This window comes from Falco naumanni, chromosome 7 (genome assembly GCF_017639655.2).
Source record: "Falco naumanni isolate bFalNau1 chromosome 7, bFalNau1.pat, whole genome shotgun sequence".
Classification (NCBI taxonomy): Eukaryota; Metazoa; Chordata; class Aves; order Falconiformes; family Falconidae; genus Falco; species Falco naumanni.
Window position 1 is genome coordinate 13545053 of NC_054060.1, and position 18773 is coordinate 13563825.

At 37.6% G+C, this 18773-nt stretch overlaps 3 protein-coding genes across 4 annotated transcripts in view; 1 reads left to right on the plus strand and 2 right to left on the minus strand.

Moving 5' to 3' along the window:
- Positions 1-105, minus strand: part of EFL1 (elongation factor like GTPase 1) — an 81125-nt gene extending 81020 nt beyond the window's left edge. The window contains exon 1 of the mRNA XM_040601449.1: positions 59-105. The gene's annotated coding sequence lies outside the window, so the exon portion shown is untranslated. The remainder of the gene's footprint in view (positions 1-58) is intronic.
- Positions 106-164: 59 nt separating this feature from the next.
- Positions 165-12242, plus strand: SAXO2 (stabilizer of axonemal microtubules 2). The gene is made up of 4 exons (XM_040602556.1): positions 165-290; positions 6439-6618; positions 7858-8060; positions 9595-12242. The coding sequence occupies exons 1-4, from the start codon at positions 250-252 to the stop codon at positions 10575-10577; spliced, it is 1407 nt and encodes a 468-aa protein (XP_040458490.1). The 5' UTR covers positions 165-249; the 3' UTR covers positions 10578-12242.
- Positions 12243-13475: 1233 nt separating this feature from the next.
- ADAMTSL3 (ADAMTS like 3) overlaps positions 13476-18773 on the minus strand; it is a 187587-nt gene continuing 182289 nt past the window's right edge. The window contains exons 29-31 of one of the 2 annotated variants that reach the window (XM_040600771.1): positions 18151-18260; positions 16397-16611; positions 13476-13764 (exon numbers count right to left, since the gene is read on the minus strand). In XM_040600771.1, the coding sequence (XP_040456705.1) occupies positions 13736-13764; positions 16397-16611; positions 18151-18260 (354 nt within the window). In that variant the 3' untranslated portion in view covers positions 13476-13735. Of the gene's footprint in view, positions 13765-13904; positions 15874-16396; positions 16612-18150; positions 18261-18773 lie in introns of those variants that run through there. The other variant, XM_040600770.1, reaches the window with a different exon arrangement.

Consider the following 18773-nt stretch of genomic DNA (forward strand, 5'->3'; position numbering starts at 1 on the left):
GGACGCCCTCGGGGGCGGGGAGGGGAGGGGAGGGGAGGGGGGGAGGGGAAGGACCCACCTGCGCGCCCGCCCGGCGCCGCCGAGCCCGCTCCCGGAAGCGCGCGCCTGCCCCGCCCCGCCCCGCCCCTCCCCGCCCCTCCCCGCGTGACGCCAGACGGGGGCCGGCAGCGGCCGCTCGCCGCGGGGACGCCGCCGTTGCCAGGCGACGGGCCGGTTCGCTGGCGGCCCCGGCGGAGCGGCCAGGGGAGCATGAGGCAGCCGCGGTGTCTGTGCCAGATCTGCACCTGCGGGTAAGCGGCCCCGCGGGTCGCCGCGGGCTGCGGGGAGCGGGGCGACGCTTCGGGTCCCCGGGGGTGTCCCCTCAGGAAGATGGCGGCGGCTCCCCCTCAGCGCCCCAGGCACCCCCCACAGGGGCACCCCCACCCTGGCCCCCTCCTCACCGTGCCCCGGCGCCCGGGCCCGCCCCTTGCTGCTCCTCAGCGGTGGGAAGGCAGGAGCAGGGTAACACTGCTGTTCCAACAGTTTGAGGCTTTCCTTCTTTTCTGAAAGGGATCCGCTCAGTAAACATGAAGTGGTATGTTTAAATCAGGCAGGGGAAAAAGCAGATCTTAGATAGATTAAAATAGAAAAGAATGGAGACAGTCTTTCAAAGACTAAACCTCAGGATCAGGCTTTTCCCTAAAGCTGAGCCGCCAAAGCCACCCTCAGGAAAGTTCTGGCTAAATCAGCCTTGATAGAAACCTGTGCAAACCCTGCAGCCTTTAAAATAGATTTAATACACCTGCCTTTCTAACACCACATCCAATAATACTCTCCACTCTGAGGAGAAGCTCCGCTATTTCTTTGCATTCAATGACCCTGTACAGAGACACACACCTCATCACTGTAATATAACCTCTTTGGCCCAGGGAAGCTGGCATAAAAGGGTACAGCAGGTGATTTTTTGTTTAAAATTACCATTACAGCTCTATAAGCAATATTATCAATGCCATAGGCAAAAAAATTCACAAGTCGGGTTTCCCAAAATATTAAAGGATTTAAACCTTGTAAAATTCAGATAAATGTTTATAGGTCTGGAGACAGTACTGTTAATGTTTTCAATTTCTTCTCCACCTACTTTAAAAAAAAAAGCCAGAAAAATAATCATCCTAGGATTCAAAGATCCAGTCTTTAATAGTAAAAAAAAAAAAAAAGTCTTAACTACATGCAAGGAGAGTTACAAGATCACAAGACTGTGATCACTATCTTTTGGAAGCACAGGGCCACCCCTATAGCTGCATAGTGCACCACAAACTACAGGTTTGTTTCATTTCGACATTTGTATAGCAGATGCACTCTTAGCTGTCTGTTTGGGAAGTTTTTCTTACCTGTTCATCAGCCACTTTTTTTTTTTTTTTTTTTTTTTTTTTTTTTATCTGTAGACAGAGATGAGAGACAGGCAGCATGTAAAGCTTCTCATGTTCTTTTTGGCCAAGACTGCAGGTGTAGTTTGCCCCAAAATTTTGTTTCAAAAGTCCTATTTTAATAAAGAGTTGGAACACATGGTTTTCATGACAAGATAGCAAATCTGGCTTATGCTCAAGTATAAGGATGGTGAGATAACACAGTCTGACAGCACAAAATGAGGTTCAACTTAATTGAAAATTCGCAATTCAAAAACCTGGTTTAACAATATGAATAATTGAATAAAGCATGCCCAAAAAACGTGGTTTAAAAGAAAGATCAGTGAAATTTTTACAGTCAAAATCTTAAGCCATTATTGGTTTAGGCAGCACATTGTGTTTGCTTCAGGGTAGTTACAGTGTTTCTGTTTTCAGGGGAAGATTGGTCGCTTGGCAGTGTTACCTGGATATTGCAATGCACACACACCTTAGAAGAGATTTCAAAGTGAAGAAAAAGTTCTGATATTTTGTAGAAGTTATCATTTCGCTATTTGCAGGACATTTTGTGGAGATATAATTAGTGTTAAATTATAAATAATAAAATAGAAGAAAATTATCATTCCTAGCTGTTTGCAGAAGGAAAAAAAAAAAACCAGAAAAATTTTACAAATACAGGGGAGGAAAGGCAGTAAGACAGAACTTTATTCTGCTTTCTCTTTACATGGAAATAAGAAGATCCTCCAGAATTCCACAAGGACCTTTTTTGCACTGTAACTTACACAATCCACTTATTAAAGGCTTACACCTGAATGCTAGTGTTCATACTTAGGGGTTGCAGTCTTGGGCTCTTAATCAAATAATTGTTACAAGGTTTTTAGGAATATCTTGAATAGATTCATTCTTAGGAGACTGAATCACTTTTTGTGCCTATTAGGTGATCTTTTTCAAAGTCAACAGATAAACCACTGGAAGCGTACCCAGTGCTGATCATGCTCAAAGATCAATTTGCAAAATAGGTCCAATGCTAGGGACTTCTCCATTTTTAATAACTGACATAATTTCTAGCTTCTTAAGGCTTTAGGACAAGAGCAAATAGCCTCAAGTTGCACCAGGGCAGGTTTAGATTTGATACTAGGAAAAAATTCTTCATTGAAAGGGTTGTCAAGCATTGGAACAGGCTGCCCAGGGAAATGGTTGAGTCACCATCCCTGGAGGTGTTTAAAAGAGGTGTAGATGCGGTGCTCAGTGACACGGTTTAGTGGTGGGCTTGGCAGTGCTGGGTTAATGGTTGGACTCTGTGATCTTAAAGGTCTTTTCCAACCGAAACAATTCTATGATTCTGTGACTTTTGCAGTAACATAAGACACTGCCAAGGCAGTATGATTATTGTTTTCAAGCTGCTACGGGAGAGATGTACATTTGGTTGGATTTGTTTGGGTTTTTTAATAAACCACAAAAATGTTCTCAAAAGTGCATTGAGTAATGGCTGGATTCTGTATTGTTTCCAAAGATATTCCAGATCCATTTCTTATTTTAGAAGTGGTATATTTTGATGTGGAGAAGGTATGAGTTCGTCTTACTTAGGACTGGACCCATGATTATTTCCCATAGGTTCCAAATGTAGAAATCTACCCTTTGCTAGCAAGTACAGTCAGGCTTCAGATCGCCAGCTCAATAGCACTGTTGAACAGGAAATATCGGATGTTAAATCTGGCTTTTAAAGGAAGAACAAAGCCTCTGAGGTTGATGACCTCTCTACACTCAAGAATACTATTTGTCTATGATAAAAGATAATACAAAACCCTAGAATTTTAGTTTTGAGATATAAACTACTGTTTTATCTTCTTCTCAATGTCAGCCTTTCTCCATTTCTTGGATTTTTGTTATCATTATAAAAATCTAGATTCCTGAATAACACTAAATTAAAAGGAAAGAGGAAGATTTTTGTAAAATACGAAATATTTAAGCCCTCATACTGACTGCATGTAAATAAACACAAACCCAGTAAAACTACCAGGTCTCCTAGTTTCAATACTAGGAAAGTAGATGACTCAAAAACACAATGTCCCTATGTAATTTCTGTCTTTCAGGCCACAGCATGTACACTGGCAGCTAAAAAATAAAAACTTTGTTGTGCTGGGGTTTTTTTAGTAAGTTTTTTATGATGATAACCACTAAATTTTTCTCATTATTAGTCTAGTTCTCTAGGAGGAAAATACTTAGTGGGAAAGTTTCAAGGGTCTTGCTAGCATTGTATAAAAAATAACTGTATGTGTGCCAGATCCTAAATAAGTGAAATGTAGCATCATTCTATTAAAACAATCAGAGCAACAGCATTTGGCACTGGAGACCCCATATACTGTCTATTTAGCTGAGATACTGTTAAGATCTTATGCAAGCCACAAGATAGTTAGTCTCCCTCAAAGAAGGGAAAGAATAATAATCCATCAAAGCAGGCATCAGTCAGTCATGGGGGAAGGCAAATTCTCACCAAATTAATTTGAATTATCAGTAACTCTGGGGTTGAATTTAAGATAACTATAAGTAACAAGTTTAAAATTATCAGTGACTCAAGGAGTTCTGGCCAAATTTTAAAAACGTATTTATCAGAGCTGTAATCTGTCTTCTCTGACGATTCTTAGCATCGTCGCTAGAGAGCTGTGATGCCTTATGCAATCAGTTTTATAACATTATTATCTAAACAAAATTATTTGTTTACCAGTTGGACAACATCCAGAAGCAGATTTATCAGTTAACCAAAAATGCCTATTCTCCACGTAAAATTAAATTGATATTAAAGTAATTTTATGTTGCCTTTTAAGCCCACTGAAAGTTCTTTCACAGCACAGAGCCGGATATAGGATCTTCCTGAACAGTCCCATCTGATTTCAAGTAATTTTGTGCATAGGTAGAGGCTGTTCAGAATTATTTCATATGATAGAAATGACTGGGATCAAGGACATTTTTGATTCAGAAATTAATTCTAATGCAATTACAAAACCCTCTTTCCTTGGAGAGATACATTAGATTTTCACCTCTGTGTTGAACCTGCCAAGAACTACACACTTACTCTGCAAGTCATTATTTTTCTAGTATCTATTCCTGTTTGTAGCATGACCATTCAGCAATACAGGGGATATAATGGCAATATTACTTAGAAAATAGTGAGAGACTTAAGTCTTTAAAGACTGGTGATACCAGAAAAGAGAATGTATTTTGTTTGGTGATTGGTCTTCTAGACCAGCTTATGGCAAACTGAAGACTGTAAAAATGAAGTTTTTGTAGATCAATATTGTTTCAAACTCCTTTGAATTTTATGCCTCAAATATGTGAAGAACATTATAATTCGATACCCTATATTTCAACTAGCTTTCAAAACACACATTCAATGGCTTTAGTCTCTGCTTTAGCTGTTAACTTTTAGATGCTACCTGACACAGCGTATGCTGTTTATACTTACTGAAAAAATATTACTAAGGTGGTAACTGAATTTCATGAAGAACATAGTGGCAGGCAAGCACCGTGCTGAGAAATAGCATACACTCACCTCCTCATTTTCCTGCCTTTCCTGTTCTTTCCTTCTGTCTTTTTCCTTTCCTTGCTATGTTCTGAATAGGTCTCAATTTTACTTGACTATCTGTTTACTTGATTGAAAAGGAGTAAGCACCTGAGACTTTAAAAGGATCTGGCTTCTTAGAGAGGGCTACTTCATTTCTCATTTATTGAACTACGGAGCTGGCAAAGTCAGGCAGCCCAAAGGAATGCCAGCTTTAGGGATCTCCAGTTCCAGATAACTTCTTTTAGTTTTGTTGTTTGGGTTTTTTTTTTCATTTTATGTTTCCCAGGAGGAGTTCTTCATGTCTGTTTGTATATTTTATTTTACCTTGGTTTAATTTATTTTTTTTCCTTTTTGGTGTTTAGTACTAGCTAAATTGCTCTGCAGACCTTCAAACTATTCCTTGGGTATCTAGCTTCCTGAAACTTGAATTTATTTGTACCCAGTAAGAGCTGTACACTTTTACTCTTCTTGTTCTTTAGTTATTTTTGCTTTTCACGTACAGAATTTCACAGGACACATTTATTGAAAAAAATTATTTCTTGTTACTTCCCTTTGCTTATATCTGAACCAGTATTGCAAGTTGTCAGCCACAAGTAGGAACAAAATCTTTCATTATACATTACCTTTAAGGAGAGATTAAATAATAATCACATCAGCCACATAAAATTTTAAAACTACGCTTGAAACAAACTACCAGAGAAATACCAGTGCATTTCACAAATTAGAATGAATATAACAAGATTTTCAAAGCAATACTGAAAATAACATGTACATTTGAATTTCATGCACAATATATGCAAAACAACAAGGTATAGGTAATAAATTAAGTCATGATATACCTCAATACCTTTTAACACAATGGCATCATAAAAATAGATATCGATGACAGGCAGGCATATTTGAAATAAAACCTATTAGGAAAAAGAGATGTCATTACTTCTAAGCAAACATAGTTTTTGAATAGAGGATTGAGTCAGTGCTTGAAAAAAAAGGGTTGAAAAGTCAGAAATGGCCTACAGAGCACTAGAATTTTAATCAAAAGTTTTAATCAAGAGTTGTGAAAGTAGGTGAGCAGATGCAAAGACATAAAAAGACAATATGTCAGGGAAAACAGTAGAGAAGAGACAATATGAGAAGAGGCATGAAACATAGTTATTTTTACAAGTAAGACTAGTAGTATCATTAAAGATTAAAAAAAAGAAAGTGCATCTTGGTGGTGATGCAGGACTGAGATCAACTCTATCCATCCTGTACATTCTATACGAAGCACTTACTCACACACTGATACTGTTTATTACTGTCTTAGTATATTGTGCTCTGGGATCTATGTCATCAGCACAATATTTTGTGTTTTATCACTCAGAAAACAGTTTAAACACAGGCTACTGACACTGTTCAATCTTCCCCATTTGTTATTCACTCCCAGTAGATAGGGTATGGGGTTTCCCCTTAAACAAAACTATTCAAAGTGATCTCATCTGATGTGTTTTTACCCAGGCGCCATCGCTGCCCTTATAAACCTACAAGGATTTATGATAATGGACAACAGCCGTGCCTCACAACAGAGTATGTGGAAAAATATCCCAAGTATAGCAACATCTCTCCTCCCTGGAGCTGTAAGCCGAAGCAAGAGTACCAAGTGCCTTGTGGGAAAATGGAAGGAATTACAACATTCAAGTAAACATTTTGAAGCAGTGTGTTTTACAATTACTCTATAAAGTTTCTCATACTTTCTCTTAAGGGGGGACTGAACATTGTGCTGCAATCACTTTCAAAATGCAATCATTGCATCCTTTACACTTTTAGCATATTTAAAAGTATAAATTTTGAGTGTAGAAATACTTTTACCACAAAACAGGTCATAAAAAATAGCAAAGCACGCATACAAAAGATTTGTATTCTTTACAGCATCATTTAACCTCGAAAGATAACCTAAAAAAATTGTCTTTGTTTGCAGCCTGTTTTGGAAATCTAGGTCTCATCAAGCCTAAAAAAAACTGGCAAGCTGGGGAACTTTCTGTAGCACACGTGTGGAATCTGAGATAGTGGAAAAATGAAACCTTAAGAAAAAGGAACAGGGATTTTTTTATTTAGACAGTTCTAAATTATTAGAAGTATGAAGAAAGCCAACTGTAAAGTGTTCAGTAGGTCTCTCCTGTCAGTGCACAGACTCTGATGTTAAGCTTAGAAATTAAGAAGCATCTTTCAAAGAATCTTCTTCAGAGAGTCTTCAGGAGTTAGAAATTTTTGAAGAGATAGAAAAAGACATCACTTATTCATTACTAATAACGTGAAAGGAGCATAAAACTTTACTTTTTCCATTGTTTGTCTTTTAATCTACAAGGGCAACTTTATTAAAAAAAAACAAGAGACATGTATATAAAGGCCTAATGCCATTCTGCAAGATTGACCATGTACTGCATATACTGTTTAAACACTTACGTATGTAATATGTGCTCTTTTAACGTAATGTGCCCATATAAAACAGTGAAATGTTGTTTCTTATTATATTCTGTTCTCCTCATGCAATTGGTAAATGCTGCCACTTGTAGTTTTATCTTTGCTCTGCTTCTGGTTTCTGGATCATTTCTTTGGAAAATTACAGCAACTTTTTCAAGTCTTCTTTCAGGTTTTTTAAGGAATATTTTTAAACTGAGAATGAGACCCAGAGCACTGAAAAAGTTGCTTCACCATGTACCTCTGAATAAAGGTTATACCGTGCATCAGAGACCCTAGTTCTAGGTACTATGGTTTTCTTTCCTCCTTGCTATCCCTCTAACATGTGGCATCAGATTGATTTTTCAGAGTAAACATTATAAGTCATTCTTTTTCTATATAATGGAAAAATGACAAAAGTGAGTCCATCAGAAAAAAAGAAGTTTCTTTTAACCAGTGTTTCCTTTTCCCCCAATTCAGATCTGATTATTTACCATACGATATTGTGAAGCGACCTTTTCGGGTACAAGAGGAACATAAACCGAAGAAGGGAGAGATAGAACTGGGAACCACATACCAGAAAGATTATAATGCTCATAAAATACAACCAGTGACATTACTAAGACCTCTAGAGAGAAAACACACTACAGGAGGAAAATTGGATACTATACCAACCTATCAAGGTAATAATATATGTCACCTTTAGAAAGAGAAATAACCAAAATGAAGATAGTATTCTGAATTATCTATATTAGAAACTAGATTTTTCCTTTCCTTTCCTTCCTAAAGTTTTCTTGGCTAGGAATAAAGTAATTCTAACATACACCTGGTTGGCTATCTCAGGCAAGAGTGGGTAGTAATTAAACTGCAGATGTATCTTTCGGATAGTTTTACCTTATGTAATACATGTTTTTCCACAGAGTTGGTTGAAAGTTGATTTTAGATTTCTGTCTTGTGTACTGTATAGCTTGTATATCATCCTAGTAATGATCTGGTTTGACACAAATTATTCTATTACAATGGTCAGCACAAGGGTACTAAATCTTTCAAGTCATTCTGCCAAGTGACCTTGATATACTTTATACCAATAGAAAATTTTACACATAAAATGAGTTACCGAGTTTGTTACATGTAATGAATTGTAGGCCCAATTTAAGTAGAAATAAATGCTGAAATATGATCTACTAGAGTGATGAAAATCAAGATATTCCTGATGATGAGGGCCAGTTGTATCGAAAAGATAGCTGAAATAATGAGAATCAGATACGGCTGCTAAAACAGAAAGTTAGAATGCTTGGTGCAAAATGAGCAGAGGAGAAAGTGCAGTGACAGAAAGAGTTAGAAGGATAAAATGTGGGAAAGAGACTCTTAAAAAAAACCCAGTTATATTTCACTAGCTTTAAGCTTAGGCCTATGCTAGACAGAAATGCATTTATACAAATACATTCTATTTATTATTTGTAAATAATTTATAAGGAAATCCAATATTTCTATTTAGCCTACCATGTGAGTAGTAGGTTAGCGAATAATGAATAATGTAGCGTAGTCTCAGCATACAACTAAGACAGTATGCAACTGTTTCATTTAAAATGTATGTTAGCAGTTCAATAGGGAGTAAGGAGTTAAAAACACCGATGCTCAAGTGCAGTGATTTTAAGACAACAGATTGATTTCAACTGCCTATGAAGAAGTCTAGACTGGACAATAAGTTTTGTAACCATAGCAGAACAGTCTGGTAGTAAAAAACTCAGACGCAAGAAAAAAACAATCCCAACAAGCTCTAAGATGATGTAATGTTGATACTGAAAGTGAGAGAATCCTCCCCATCAGTAGTGAACATGACCCAGTGACCTATAAGGTTCCTTTCGGTCTTGCATATTTACATAAACCTCTAAGTACATTGTAAGATATTGTATATAAAACCTGTATATGGCTATTTTCTGTACAGAACACACACTAAATATGTACATGCAACATTTTCTTTTTCCTTGAGGAAACAATCAAAATAGGGCATCATGTACGTTTGTCTGGGTTTATCACACCAATAAGAGAAGACAGTTTTGTCATATCACAGACATGCAGATAACATTATCGTTCTCACTGACATCCATCTTCCTTGTTTTGCAAGATTTAATACCAGAAGAATTTGACTTAATTTAAAAGGAATTGTCTTAAGTAGTAATGCTTTTATGGTGAAGTTTTGATTTTGCCTTAAAGATGACTATAGATCATGGGAAGTTCAAAGAAGGCAACCTAATAAGATGGAGCATATATACCATCGACCTACACAGAAGTTTGGAAATTCTACTACGTTTCAAGATGACTTTGTTCCCAGGGAACTGAATCCCAGAAAAACTTTTAAACCTCCTTGTGTAGCCAAGCTTTCAGATACGCCTTTTGATAGCACTACCAGCCATCGCACTTCTTATATTGCACATCAACTGGAACCAAAATTTGTAAGATCAAAAGAAGAGTACAAGCCAAGCAACCAACCCTTTGAAGATCTCACAACCCACAGGAATGATTTTAAAGGACTACCTGGGCAACTTGCAAAAACCTGCAAGCCTGAAAATGCAAAAGTCGGATCCAGTGCTCGTTTTAATGGAGTCACTGAATTCCAGGATCGTTTTCAGAAATGGTTGGTCTCCCTGCCTGAGGTCCGCAAAACAGAAGCGTATGTTCCACCCCCAGGCAAAATGGATTTTAACTCCACGAGCCATCTTGATTACATTAAGCATGAGATTTCTCCTGCTGTCCCCATAAGACCAGTTTCTAATGGCAGAACCACCGATGCCCCTTTTCAAGGGTGTACTACAACGAAAGAAGACTTTAAAGCTTGGGGCAGCTGTCAGCAAGAGATTACTAAGAAACAACAGGAAATTCCAAAACCCACAGGAAAATTTTGTGATTTAACTACATTCAAATCTCATTACATACCACATCAGATCGTTCCAGCTCAAAGTTTCAAACCTGTACATGCTATAGTGCCTAACTCAGCTCCTTTTCAAGATGAAACCACGTATCACACAGAATATACTCCAAAGAAACAAGAGATCTGCCCAGCAAATTATCCATCTCCTCCAGGTTATGTCTATGTAAACACAGATTATCATGGCCACAAGTTCTTCCGCCAGTTTACTCCAGAATTTTCTGACTCAAATAGTAATCCTATTTCAAAGGAAGTAGCTGTTGTGTCATAAGACTTAAATGCAAAATTTCAAGCGCCTGGGTGAAATAATTAGAATCATACTTGTTCATTTTTTCTTTAAACAATGCTGAAAGAAAATTAAATGATGCAAATTCTGCTTTGAAAAGCATTTAAACTACTAGGTTGAAGACAATGAAAGCAAAACCAGAACTTTACTACAAGACTAATAAAGATTTGCCAATTATTACAGGAATAATGCATCTTACATGGCTTTATTCTTTTTTTGATTGTGCATTCTAGTTTCCTTGGCTTCCTAGATTTCATTATGCTCCATCTCAAGCATATATATTATACATTAAATCCTCTCAGATTTTCTGCAAATCAAATTACTGTCATTGCAAAATAGCAAGTGTCTTTTGATAATAACTTCTTTTTCATAGTAAGCAAATAATACTATAATTACCTCATTATCTCATCAGTCCAGTTTTTCATCTCATCAATACTTGGAAATCAGAGTAATCTGATAAGAATTTTTTCTTTATATTTTGTTATCGTAAGATAGCATCCCATGACACCGAGGCATTTTTAAAAGCCTGGTTTTAGCTTTAGTCATCATTACTTTTCCTTCATTCAGTTCTGAGGAGAATACAAAGGTCACACTGTAATTTCTGATAGCAATTAACAAGAAGTAACCCTGTTCTTTTTCTGTACACATACTTGAAATCACTCAGACATAAAAAGCAGGTCATTGGACTGTTTCCTAACCTCCCCGATAACGCTTTATCGGCCTTGCTTCCAAAGGAAACAAAGCTGATGCAAAGCTTTGGACACACTGACACACTAAGTGTGTGTCCTCCCCAGCCCGGTGATTCTTCAACCCAGTGTGCAAATTAAATCAAATTTCACAAAGAGATTTAACAGATGATTGTTTTCCAAGTTTCTAAGGTACACGGTGAGGAAGCAGAGAGAGAATCAGGCTCAAAAACTTAACATCCATCCACCACAGTTCCAATCCTGCTGATTTTTAAAGCTGAGCAGCCTGTAGTTACCACCAAAGTTCACTGCAGAGGCAGTCTGAAGGGGAAAATCGCAGAAAACTATAAAGGTATATGTAGAGATAAACAGAAAACAGTGTAAACTCAGCTAAAAAAAGAAGTACCAGCTGAGGTGCAGAAATCTCTAGACAGCCTTGCTTCAGCCTGTTTACTCTTCAAAGAATTATTTGTTACAAATACACAGAAAACAAATATTTTATAGAAATTTTACATGCAATGACTGTGCTTCTGTATGAGGTATTTAGCTTTTTCTCTATGTATCTTTACCTGATTTTGGGAAATCTAGATGAACCGATTTAATTCCTATTATGTTCATGATTTAAGCAAGTCCCAATAAATAGTTCTGTTATCATGTTCTATCACAGTACTTCAGTATGATTTATTTTTCAGTATTGCATATCACGTACGCATTGGTATAGGGCAGACACTTGGGTTGTGAAGACATACGTGCTTGTACGTCATAAGCCAAATCACCAATAAAAGGACTATGATCAATGATGGAAACATCGAAAGCAGGAACTGCATCATATGCAAGGAAGAAAGCAGAACTGAGTGTATTAGCTGTGCCGAAAAGCACAGCAAGCGAGCTCCAGACATTATCAGAGCATCAGTTACTTTTAGGTAATTTCTGTCTTTGTACTGTGTTTTTGTAATATGACTTACTCTGTTATTGAAACAACAATTCGATTAAACTTTATTCTCTGACAATTATTCATGTCCCCAGCTGGTAAAGACATGTTTTGGATTGGGAATGAACAAGGGCAATGTAAATCTGTAACATCCTGAAAGCAGGACAGGAGAAAGACCAATTCCTTGTCATCCTTCTGTACCACAGAAGAAAACAATCTACCAATGCCCATTTCTTTATGAAACTTGAGTCATTCTCTGTCTGGCCACAACTGAGGAAACAAAAGTAAAAATTTTGCACGGTTACAGCTACCCAAGTCCATAACCTATACACAATCTTGGTACCTCATGAGAAGTTTACAGAAGCTCTTAATATCCTCCAGCTCTCTTTTCTAGGGAGCAAGAAAATGCAATCTGAATTCATGGAGTTACGTGTGCCTGCGTGTTCTGCTGAAAATGGCTCCTCCTCTGAGTCTGTGAGTGAGCCCAGACGCTTTTTGTAATTTTCACAGCTGTTTTTTCAGCTCTTAAGTCACTTCCCCCCTTGAGTTATGGAAAGTCATTTGCTGCCACCTACCAGCACAGCACAAAAACTTTTGAGAGGGAGTGGAGGGCATATTCAGTTTAACAGTTTCTATGCATATGTGTTTGAAGACTTTGTTAGGGTGGAGGGGGCATATTCCCTTTCATTTTGCCCTTAATGTTTTCCCCTAAGCTTAATAGCGAAAGAGAGAAGCCTTTATTACATTACAGTCCAAAGAGCTACAACCTACTGATTGTGCTTCCAGGAAAAGCATGAAATGATCTTCTAAGCCTTCAGACAGTATTCAGTGCTTGAGGTCAGCATTTTCATAAGCAACATATTACTGAAATGCGAGCAAAATGAACAGCAGGCTGGAAAACTAGTATTTCTCAAAATAACAGCTGTTAAAAAAGCATTTTATGATGTCATGCTAAACCAAGATGTGAAAGTGAAAAAGTTACTAATGGATTCAGTTGCTATAAGTGCTTGGCACACACTATGCTCCACAGCATGCTCCACAGAACTGCTGTACTGCATTTTTTTTTTCTTTAAAGATTGCACAGAAAGAATGCATTGGTGACACAAAAGGAAAATTAAGTAGACTTTTTTTCTGTTAACTTATTTTTTTAAGGGCACCTTTGCCTATGTTACCATCTAGAATGACTCTGAAACACCGTTTCATTGCTAGACGTTTATTTTCAGTTTAATAAAATTTTTACGGCTTTCCTTGTTCATATTATTTATGAGAGTCTTCTTCCTAAAGATATTACATATTGGATATTCTGAAACAAGTTTTTTTCACGTAGCTATTCCCATCAGCCACGAAATATGAAGCATAGAATTGTTCTGTTGGATCTAAATGACCTCTGCTTGGTGCAGTACATGAAGGTCTGATTCTAGATTCCAGTGAGTCAGAGCTGACTTGTTTGGATTCTGGCAAATTCTCTTCCCCGCTTAGTCAGGTTATATCTATGTTGCCTCTTGATAGCTGTGCAAAGCAGACTGTCAGTGAAGCTGAGAAGCTGTTTGATAAACTGTCAAAAATAAGAACTAATCTTAGCTTGGAAGAAATCCCAGAATTATGGACATAGTAGGCTGATAAAATAACATTTGGAATGAAAGCATAGCTACCATGAAAATCATGGTAATAAACAATCTCTAGGTAATCACAGTGTTGAATAATCAAACTAGACTTTATTTCAGGAATATCAAAACTACATTCAAGAAAGCTAAAATCTTCAGTTACTGGAAAAGCAATAAAATAATCTACAGAGGAATGTCATGCCAATTGCAGTAACAAACATTTACAGCACTGCTTCTGTATAGCATGCATACTTAACCAAAGACAAAATTAAAGCAACAAAAAAATGCTATGTGTTAACATTTGAAAACTTTAAATATAAAGGAAAAACATGAATAAGAAATTTTGGTAATAAGAAAAAATATATGTCCAAAAATCTTTATTAAACACTGTACAAAACAAAATATTGCACTTTTAAATCAGACAATAAATATCTACAAAAGTATCTTACAAAGGTTTTCTTTTAATTTAAAAAACTGCTTAAACAATCAAGACCCATTGCTGATTAAAAAGGTAATGATCAGGAATATCCTCTCCTTGCAGTCAGCTTTGGACACAATAGTCCACATTAAACATTTTCTATACAGTAGTGCTAATCTAATTTTCAGTGACGCAAACCCATTGTGCAGGAATGCTGTTACTAAAACTGTTCTTCCAGCATACCCACTAATTAGCGTGTAATATAGTTCAGTAATGTAACACAAGACCCAAGTCAATACAAGCATTCAGGCCTCCAATATGTGCAGTAGTTGGAAACTACAAAAGAAAAAAACGCATCTATCTGCTGCCTCCTACGGGGTTCTCCCTGCTTACAGCCCTAATGAAACCACCTGCAACATGGAAAATAATTTACCCGGGAATAGCATAATCAGAATTTATCAACTTGCAAAACACTCAAATGGTTAATGGCCATGATGAAAAGTCACCTTGATGGAAAACTGCTCAGAATAAATTTCTTGCACTTGTCTATCTTCATAATTAATAATATTCTTTGGAGATTTTTCCCCATTAACCAGGGAGGAATAGATTTATTCAGGACAGAAAATCTGACAGCCGTGCTCGGCCAGTTATCGGCTCCCCATTTGACTTGATGTGGAAGAGAACAGTGCTCACAAACATTTCATTCACAGCTCCGACAAGGAAGCCTTGTATCTAATTTAAAATCAGTAGAAAAGTCTAATCATGCCAGAACTTCAATTGTACTTCAGTGACTGGAGCAGAAGAACAGAAACAATGGAAAATGACACCTCATTTATTCAAAACAGATCTACTGCTGTTTTGAAAATTGTTCTAGCATCTACAGCGTCTTTTACTGCATACACATAAATACAAGCACGAAAAACTGAATGTACTTTTGTGTATCCATCTGACAGCTAGTATCAGTAAAACACATCCTGTGAGATCAACCCTTAAGCTCAAGCTGTTTATGAAAATTAAGTCACTGCCAAAAATTTTACAGCTACAAGCCACAGCTTCTATAAATTTAAAAATTGTGTTAAAATTGATAAAACAATAAAACCAAAACCTAGGGGTCAATAATTGCTCCATTCCAAAATTCTTCAAAGGGTTTTGTGACTTTGTTTTTCTCATAAGTTGAGGACAGTAAACACTGTCTGGTGCTTTTAGATAATGCTTTTTCCCCTGATGAAATTATAACGTGATGGCCCGTAAAATTTTACAGATGACACGCCATGATATTATCTTCCTAATCCAGACATGAAAATGTTTAAAGCATTAAAAGTTCCATTGCAAAGAGTGGATAATAAAAGTTCCCAGAAAAAATACCCTGTCCAGCATATCAATCTGCAGTACTGTTTTTTCATTAGCCCCATGTTTCCATTTAACTGTTATGACTAACGTCTTATTTACAAGTATATACTTTAGGCAGGCTAGTTTAATGAACCTCTCTTCTCCTCTCTTCACTGCAGCATCATGAACTTCCCATAGAAGAGTTACACTTCTTGGCATGATTGACAACATCTTTGTTTGTAGGTGTCTATCAAGCATAACTTTAGTTGCTTTACAAATGTACAGTAGTGAGTTGTATCCTTGCATTCACCTTCTGAAAAATATATTTAGACGTTAAAAGGCTTTATAATGGACAAAAGATAAATAGTAGAATTTATCATAATTGTAAACAACTGATGAATTTCTGGGAGCTCAGTGATTACTTTGCATTTCTGGCAACAGCGGATTCAAAGCTAAACTAGGTCACAAATAAGAGGTGTGATCTCACTGCATTCATTTACCTATTGTCTGCTTCAGCAAACTACCCCATCTTTCAGGAATTAACAGCTTGCTCAGAGACTTATGAGTCACAACTGGCACAGTCATGTGGGGAACTTTGCATAAAACGGCTTCCTAAATATCCTGTTTCTAAAAGTGCTTTTGAGGCTTTAGTATCAAACTGGCCTACTCAGAGAAAAATAACACCAGGATTATGAAGTGCTCCTTGGAGAGGATAGTTTTACCTTTGATGTACAATCAAATGCTTGCAGAATCATTAGTGTACAACCGTGAGTCACTTTCTAATATAACTGCTACAGACTATTGCTACGCTCATATATAAATAAAGATTTACATACTGCCACAGGATGTGACATTGCAGTGTTGCCAGGTCAGTGGTCTCTTCCTCCAGCCGCAATACTGATCAGCCACAGGTTTGTTATTCTTTCTGTGTACGCAATACACTCGTCTTGACTGAAATCCACTCCCACAGTCCACACTGCAAGGCCTCCAAGGGCCTGTCCGCCAGTAGACATCACATGCCTCCGAAGAACAGTTTCTTCTGACAGGAGACCTGTGGAGGAAAACAGATGGCAGGTAACCGTTCACCTTTGTGCTAACCCCTTATTCACAGGAGGACAGAACTGGCGCTGGAAAGGACTGTTGCAGACTGACTAGTCCACACCCCCTGCTCATAGCACTGTGTAACTAGACCAGGGTGCTCGAGACCATCTCTGCCTGTGTTCTGAACATCTCCAAGGACGGAGACTCCACAACCTTTCTGGGTGACTCGTTCCAGTGTTTAAGAACCTGCACAGTAAGAAAAAATTTTTTCCCATATTTAAGTTAAATTTCCTGTATTTCATTTTGTGCCCATTCCTCATGCCTCACTCATGAGGAAACAAAAGACAAGGCCCTGTCTCTTTAAACCAACCCTTTAACCCTGGGATAGAAAAAATGTTTTACCTTTTACATAAGGAAAACTTAACAGACCCTGACATGTTTCATTCTGGATGCTGCAAGTTCTTCACGCACAACCTCTCTCCTGAACACAGTATTTCTATGCTGACAGTGAACCTCCTTGAACATTTGAAGCTGCCAAAGTGAAATCCTGGCTCTTAGTAGTAAATGGAATTTTCACCATGTACTTGAGTGGAGCCAGGATTTCTTTCATTGTGTGTGCAGCAAAAATGATTTAAAATGCTCACAATTCAGAAGCTCTTCTATAGCAAGAAACATGAGCAGCTGGGTTCAGTAATCTAGAAGTATAGTAACAATTCCCATGTATGTACTTGTTACCCATTTATTCCCTGCTCTTCATTGCCTTGCCTACACATTCGGTCTGCAACAAAGTTTTGTGCCCCCAGACCTCCATGTTCACTTTTAATTTGCCTTTAATTCAGTCCCTTTGAGATTTCGGTGTTTTATAGAGACTGCCATCCATCCATGTGCTATAGCATAACCCCCAGCAAATCCGCTGATTAAGATTCTGGGAGGGTGTAAAGCCCATACTTTCCATATTTAAAGGAGTTGTTTAAAGAGAGTAAAACAAAATAACAGAGTTTTTAGAAAGAATGTGTACCTTGAAGTAAAAAGTCACATCTTCTCAATCACTGAGGTTTTTTACATACCTCGTAAGTACATACTAAGAGGCAGAATGAGATCTATATATGCAGAGAAGTACACCTTGTTTCAGTAATCATAAAATAGTAAACCAATTTACATGGTCCACAAAATAAGGCCCAGGAAAACTCATTTTATAAAAATTGGGCAGCAGTAGACCAGAATAAAAAGTAATACCAGAAGAGATCTAGTTTAGTAGTAGTAAGAAAAGTTATGACAAGTGACTCCAATTTCTACTTTCTTTTGGGGAATCAAGACTCTCTCACTCTATTTCTAGCTTTGTCGTTAGCACAGTGGGGGACACTGGTCAAATCCATTACCCTCCTTGGGTTCCTGAATTCATCCAGCGTATACAAAGGGATGACTGTCACTACCTCCTTTCCTTGTGTACATAAGAATTTGCATATTTATACTGCATTGACAATACAGGAACAAATCTTTAATTTGTTCCTCCAAAGAGTCTAACTTGCAACTACTGCAAACTGCATACCTCTTTCTTTCATCACAAGAAGAGCTGGGCACCAAAGATCCATTATGAAGTTGACACATCAAGTGACGATGCTGTAAACCTACAGGGCGGCCTACACAGCGACCAGAACACTAAAAAGTGAGAGAAAAGTGTCAGGGGAAAGAAAAAGAAACCACCAAGTTAGTAACAGCAGAATTGCCCTTCTAGACAGTTACCCAGTTACACAACGCAGGCATAATTTTTGATCTGTATTTTTCCTTTTTCAGCCCTATCACAGCTCAGTTCTGGGAAGGACTAGGTGTCTTGGATTCTCTGTCCCCCATTTTGCCAAGATACTGACTTCCTTACCTATTCATTAAGCTAAATCCATTGTCGATGCTGTCATCATTTCACACCTCTAGTGCTAGAACATTCTTTCTGTAGCTCTGACAATCGCAACCTTGCCTTACTAATACCTGTATCAGGAGTGTGGCAATTCTCTTAATTCATTACTTTTCTCGTTGAGTAGTAAATATTGTATCAATAATTATAACATCATATCAATATGTACACAAGTTTACTGCACAAATGAAGAAACAAAAAAAAGAAAGCAGAGTTCTGTGTATTAAATATTGTGGCAACTGCTTTTGAAGGACAGTCGTGTA

Excerpts from the sequence above, each read along its gene's own strand:
- SAXO2 (XM_040602556.1), top strand. The coding sequence starts at position 250 with ATGAGGCAGCCGCGGTGTCTGTGCCAGATCTGCACCTGCGG. Across the intron at positions 291-6,438 it reads TGCCAGATCTGCACCTGCGG|GCGCCATCGCTGCCCTTATA; the intron begins GTAAGCGGCCCC and ends GTTTTTACCCAG. Across the intron at positions 6,619-7,857 it reads GAAGGAATTACAACATTCAA|ATCTGATTATTTACCATACG; the intron begins GTAAACATTTTG and ends CCCCCAATTCAG.